This window comes from Scyliorhinus torazame, chromosome 30, assembly GCF_047496885.1.
Source record: "Scyliorhinus torazame isolate Kashiwa2021f chromosome 30, sScyTor2.1, whole genome shotgun sequence".
Taxonomy (NCBI): domain Eukaryota; kingdom Metazoa; phylum Chordata; class Chondrichthyes; order Carcharhiniformes; family Scyliorhinidae; genus Scyliorhinus; species Scyliorhinus torazame.
In genome coordinates, this window is record NC_092736.1 from 22,404,670 (window position 1) to 22,411,444 (window position 6,775).

At 49.1% G+C, this 6,775-nt stretch overlaps 1 protein-coding gene across 2 annotated transcripts in view; it reads right to left on the reverse strand.

The window, feature by feature from the left end:
* Positions 1–6,362, reverse strand: part of ca12 (carbonic anhydrase XII) — a 73,370-nt gene extending 67,008 nt beyond the window's left edge. For both annotated transcript variants that reach the window (XM_072492949.1, XM_072492950.1), the window contains exons 1-2: positions 6,232–6,362; positions 3,401–3,421 (exon numbers count right to left, since the gene is read on the reverse strand). In XM_072492949.1, coding sequence (XP_072349050.1) covers positions 3,401–3,421; positions 6,232–6,322 — 112 coding nt within the window. In that variant the 5' untranslated portion in view covers positions 6,323–6,362. The remainder of the gene's footprint in view (positions 1–3,400; positions 3,422–6,231) is intronic.
* Between the last annotated feature and the right edge of the window lie 413 nt (positions 6,363–6,775).

Sequence of the window (6,775 nt, forward strand, 5' to 3'; positions counted from 1 at the left end):
TAACCATTGACTCCAGTTGGGCAATGCCTACAGGGTGAAACCTGTTTACAGCAGAATAGAAGGAAGTAAAATAATTAAACTCACTATTACATTCAAGTATCCACCCTTACGCAACATTACAGTGTAATGCCCAACCCATTGGTGAAGGTATTGCATTCATGTTGATAACTGCACTGTAGCAATTTTGTGTAAGGTGTACAGAAATAAATGGCTATGTTGTAACTCTCTATACCATGGAAGTAAATTATATAAACCGAAATGGGAGAAAGCAAAGTTATAGGCAGGACGATGATAGATAGAAAGGATGTAAAACAGATTAGCATTACTGAATGTCGGAAAATCATCTGGTCAAGAGGAAAGGTGGATAGGGATGGAAATGTTTTGTGTAACATGTTTATGAGCGGTTATCATTATTAATTTAAAAATTACAAATAACCTAATAAAATGATTTTTTTTTTTAAAAGAGGAAAGGTTGATGAAAGAAAGAGAGGTATAAGAAGGAGAGGCGGGCTCGCTGTCTCTCAATCCTCATTGGATCCGGGAGTATTTCTGAAACGTTTGAGGGCTCCCAATATTACTCCACTGTTCAAAAGAAGGGAGGGAAACAAACCAGCAAAACCTAATATCAGTGGTGAGGAAGTTACAGGAAACCATTGTGAGGTCAGAATCCGGGGCGGCACAGTGGGTTAGCACTGCTGCCTCACGGCGCCGAGGACCCGGGATCGATCCCGGCCCCGGGTCACTGTCCGTGTGGAGTTTGCACATTCTCCCCGTGTCTGCGAGGGTCTCACCCCCCACAACCTAAAGATGAACAGGGTAGGTGGATTGGCCACGTTAAATTGCCCCTTAATTGGCAAAAGAAATTTACATTAAGAAATAATATCAAAGCCCATGGAATTAAGTGGAAAGTTGAAGTACAGGTATAATGTTTTCTCAGCGGCGTTGGGGGATGGAAGTTTTCAGACTGGGGGGGCGGGGGGGTCGGGGGGTGGGGGAGTCGAAATGCTGCGTTAGGCCCATTTATCTTTGTGTTTTTACTAACAGCTTACCACTCTGGCGCGTGGATGCAGCGTTATCAATGTTTCCTGGGTGACACCAAACTTGCCTCGTACAGAGTGACGAGCATAGTCGCAGACTTTGGGGTGGTGGAATGGGGAGAGGTCTGACGGCTGGGAGTTCGCCCTGGAGACGTGTGATGCGGTGTGGACCGTAACCGGCTCGATTTTGGAAAGTGTAGGTGAGCAGAGTGTTCTCCAGATAGACGAATCCTTAAAAAAGGTGGCAGAGTAAGTTGATGTGGAGGTTAGAACGCACATGCGAACACATTCAAATTACTCAGGATTGGTAGAGGCGCCTCTACCAGAATCAACATTCCAACAAATTAGCACTCTTCCCTTACAGTATAAAGTTGTTGATTCCCCTGACATTGGTATTCTTACGATTTTCCTGATGAGTGCAAAATGAAAAGCTTTGACAAAATGTATTTTTTCAGCGATAACTTGCAATTGTTAACTTTCAGTGCCAGGGAGGCTGATTTGCAAAAATTGATTATAGAATCGTAGAATCGCTACAATGCAAAAGGAGGCCATTCAGTCCATTGAGTCTGCACTGACGGCTACCTAGGCCCATTCCCCACCCTATCCCCGCAACCTAACCTCCTAACCTGCACATCTTTGGACTGTGGGAGGAAACCGGAGCACCCGGAGGAAACCCACGCAGACACGGGGGAGAACGTACAAACACCGCACAGACAGTCACCCGAGCCGGGAATCGAACCAGGGTCCCTGGCGCTGTGATGCAGCAGTGCTAACCACTGTGCCGCTAACCTCAGCACGCTTTTGAAAGCAATCACCAGGCCAATAATTTATGCAAAGCAGCAGCGGCTGGAGCCAGTTTGTTCCCGTATGAAACCCTGTCGTTACAGCGTCAGATATGCATCACTGTAAATACACAAGGGGTTAATGCAAATACACTAAGACTAGATAAACACTAGAGGGAGCACCAGAGACATCATGACACATAGACATTCAACCAATAGGTCAGTAAGATAGGACACGACCAATGGGCAGTCACGACACACCCAGACGTGACACTACCACAGGGGGGCATTACACCAACCCATATAAAAGGACACAGAACACATGCTCAGTCTCTTTCCAGTGGAGACACTCAGTGAGTACAGACACAGGGTTGATTGAAACACATCACACCCACCACGTGGATTGTAGCAGACTGGTTCGTCAGTCCGAGTAGCTATAGCAGGATTAACAGGAGGTCGAATCCAAGTAGGAGAATTGTTAATAGTTTAATAAACGTGTTAAAGCTATCTCCAAGTCTGAACCTTCCTTTGTCAGAGTGCACATCAAGGAAGCAACTTATGCTACGACCAGAGCATAGCAAAACAGCCTCCAAACCAACCCTGCCAGCTGCCAGCATTAATGACCACGCAAGATTCGAGTCACTTCGATTCGAAATGGATATCTGCAGGTTTCAAAATCCATTTCAGTGAGAATGTTACGAAACTAAAACGTGGGTGAAGGCGAGAAATGCAAACGTTTCTGTCAGAGTTAGATCATATCCAGGGAGGCAAGTGCAGACAAAGATTTTAAATCGCGTTCCGCCCCGAGCTAAAACTTGAAAACGAACCAATTTTTGGGTGTTGGATGGCAACAGAGCATTTGGGCTGCTTTAAAGATAAACATGTCTCAAATGACCGGCATAGTCTCGATGGGCTGAATGGCCTTTTCTGTGCTGAATGGCTCTATGGCTGTGGGACGCATTTCCATTTGCAGATTTAATAAATGGCCTATTCAGTGGGGAATGAAGAAAGGCGCCCACACTTCACTGCTGTAGCCCGGCTGGCGTCTGTTTCCACCTCAAACCAATGTCATGGTTATAATAATAATAATCTTTATTGTCACAAGTTGGTGTTCATTAACACTGCAATGAAGTTACTGTAAAAAGCCCCTAGTCGCCACATTCCGGCACCTGTTCGGGTACACAGAGGGAGAATTCCGAATGTCCAATTCACCTGACAGCACGTCTTTCGGGTCTTGTGGGAGGGAACCGGAGCGCCCGGAGGAATCCCACGCAGACACGGGGAGAACGTGCAGACTCCGCACAGACAGTGACCCAAGCCGGGAATCGAACCTGGGACTTTGGAGCTGTGAAGCAACAGTGCTAACCACTGCACCAGCACGTTAAGAAAGATCGAACCTCTGTAGGTCTCTGCTCAAAATGTGGCCAGATATCCGTTTTCACCAAGCGAGCTGAAACAAATCGCGAGCGAGGCAGTGTGGGGAGGTACGGGGCTTTACTCTGCACCATTCAACCCCACTGACTGCCTGACAGACACTTTGGTCCAAAAGTGATATCAAATATGCGATCAGGAGACACTTACCTTTGTAAGTCCAGTCCGATGCTGCAAAGAAAAAAAAGGAACACCTTAATGAAAGCAAACCGTGAAGCACAGAATATTCACCCTCGCACGTACTCAAACACAACTGACCAGATCTTGCTGGAGATGTACCGGGCAGTTATTGATGCTCAAGTTGGTCAGTAAATTCGGGAGGGGGGGGGGTGAGACATTCCAGGAGTTGCGAATCTCCAGAACTTGCTCCCTGATTAACTCTGCTCAACTCGTTGCAAAAAGCATTTCAGCCTCACTCTCCATATTATTATATTTTTTAAAGTTTCCAATTAAGGGGCAATTTAGTGTGGCAAATCCACCTACCCTGCACATCTTTTGTGTTGTGGGGGTGAGACCCACGCAGACACGGGGAGAATGTGCAAACTCCACATGGACAGTGACCCAGAGCCGGGATCGAACCTGGGACCTCGGCGCCGTGATGGCTTCCATATTATTTTGAAGAAAATGCCGAACCTTCACATGAATTCCACATTAAACTTTTTTAATTTAATAATCTTTATTGTCACAAGTAGGCTTACATTAACATTGCAATGAAGGGGCAGCACGGTGGCGCAGTGGGTTAGCCCTGCTGCCTCACGGCGCCGAGATCCCAGGTTCGATCCCGGCTCTGGGGCACTGTCTGTGTGGAGTTTGCACATTCTCCCAGTGTTTGCGTGGGTCTCGCCCCCACAACACAAAGATGTGCAGGTTAGGTGGATTGGCCGCGCTAAATTGCCCCTTAATTGGAAAAAATGAATTGGGTATTCTAAATTTATAACAAAAAAAATTGCAATGAAGTTACTGTGAAAAGCCCCTGGTTGCCACATTCCGGCACCTGTTCGGGTACACTGAGGGAGAATTCAGAATTACCTGACCTAAATTTGCAGCCGCAGAATGTCAGGGCTGGTAATTAACAGGGCAAGTAGCGTTTGTACAACTTGTTGATGCAGTGGCCAGCAACTTCTGACCCCCAGATAAAAAGGGACCAGCTTAACTTGCTCAATTATTATTGGAGATTTGCAATTCTATTTTTTTCTTACTTTTCCTTCCTCTCTCTTTTGCCCCCCACTCCTCGCTCTCTCAGTCTAATCTTTCCTTTCCTCCCTGTCTGCCCCTGATCCCATCCTTCTAAAAGGTGAAGTGATAACAGACAACTGGACGGCTGAAAATGTTCCACTCCTGTTCAAAGAAAGGAAGTGTGAGGGATGCAGGGCAATCAACCTGTAGGGGGGAAAATTCGAAATATATTAATCTGGATATTAATTGCCACTTGGGAAAAGCATGGACGAATAAATTAAAGCCTTGGTCAATTTGTTGAAAGGTAAATCATGTTTCACTTGACTGAGTTCTTTGATGCAGGAACAGAGAGTGCTAGAGGGTTTCTTGAATAAGTCTTTGAAGATGGCAGTCCAGGTTGAGTGGGCCATTAAAACAACCTCCACGGTCCATGACTTTATAAGCAGAAGTATAAAATGACAAAAACAAGGACACTATTCTGGTTCGTTGTCAGCTGGAATATTGTGTACTGTTCTGGGTGCTACACTATAGGAAGGATGTGAACACGTTGGACAGAGTGCAGAAGAGGTTTACAAGAATGGTTCCAGGGATCAGAAACTTCAGTTGTGAGGAGAGATTGGAGAGGTTGGGACTGTTCCCCTTGGCGAGACGAAGGCCAAGAGGGTATTCCCACACTGAAACCCACCCAGCGAGGACCCTCACACTGAAACCCACCCAGCGAGGACCCTCACACTGAAACCCACCCACCCAGCGAGGACCCTCACACTGAAACCCACCCAGCCAGCGAGGACCCTCACACTGAAACCCAGCCAGCGAGGACCCTCACACTGAAACCCACCCAGCCAGCGAGGACCCTCACACTGAAACCCAGCCAGCGAGGACCCTCACACTGAAACCCACCCAGCGAGGACCCACTCACTGAAACCCACCCAGCGAGGACCCTCACACTGAAACCCACCCAGCGAGGACCCTCACACTGAAACCCACCCAGCGAGGACCCTCACACTGAAACCCACCCACCCAGCGAGGACCCTCACACTGAAACCCACCCACCCAGCGAGGACCCTCACACTGAAACCCAGCGAGGACCCTCACACTGAAACCCACCCAGCGAGGACCCTCACACTGAAACCCACCCAGCGAGGACCCTCACACTGAAACCCAGCCAGCGAGGACCCTCACACTGAAACCCAGCCAGCGAGGACCCTCACACTGAAACCCACCCAGGGAGGACCCTCACACTGAAACCCACCCAGCGAGGACCCTCACACTGAAACCCACCCAGCGAGGACCCTCACACTGAAACCCACCCACCCAGCGAGGACCCTCACACTGAAACCCACCCAGCGAGGACCCTCACACTGAAACTCACCCAGCGAGGACCCTCACACTGAAACCCACCCAGCGAGGACTCTTACACTGAAACCCACCCACCCAGCGACGACCCTCACACTGAAACCCACCCAGCGAGGACCCTCACACTGAAACCCACCCAGCGAGGACCCTCACACTGAAACCCACCCACCCAGCGACGACCCTCACACTGAAACCCACCCAGCAGGCGAGGACCCAGACACCATATTCACCCATCGAGCGTGGACCCCCCCCATATCGAAACACCTCCAGTCTGAGTGAACCACAGTGAAATTAAATGAAGAGCCTGAATAAACCCCCTACTCCGGATAAAGAAGAGACCTGGGGTGAGGGTGACTAAAGACTCTGGAACACACCTCCATCCTCCCCCGCCCCCTCCTCCTTATTCCTCCTCAGGATAAGTAAAGACCCTCTTGAGATCCCTCACTGACCTCCAGAATCCAGGACTCGGCTCCCTAGCCCCAGCAGCTGGTAGATGAGAAAAACTGAGCCCCTCATCCGCGATCCTCTCCCCTGGGACATGGTGCAGACTCTGTGCTGATCCTCCCTCTCTCTCTCTCTCTGTGTGAATGTGGCTCTGTTCCTGGGCTGTTTATAGCGAGTTCTGCTGGAGGCTGTCCCACTCATGGGCGTCACTGTGTAAGAGATGCTGGACAGTGTGGAACCAGTCTGGCTGGTTCAAAACCCAGGGCATTCATCAGAAACTCCACCCCCAGTGAATGGGGTCCCAGAGTCACTCACTCACTCACTCACTCACTCCCCCTCCTCGTCTGAGGGAGTCCAAACACACATTAATCTCTCTCACACCGTCATCTCTGGGAACATTTAGTGGGGAAAAACCCTCAATTTCCAGCGTCAATATCTCAGCAAAAAATAAAAGGAGATGGACTTGTAAAATTCGGACCAATCTGGGACTACGGCGCCGAGGACCCGGGTTCGAATCCCGGCCCTGAGTCACTGTCCGTGTGGAGTTTG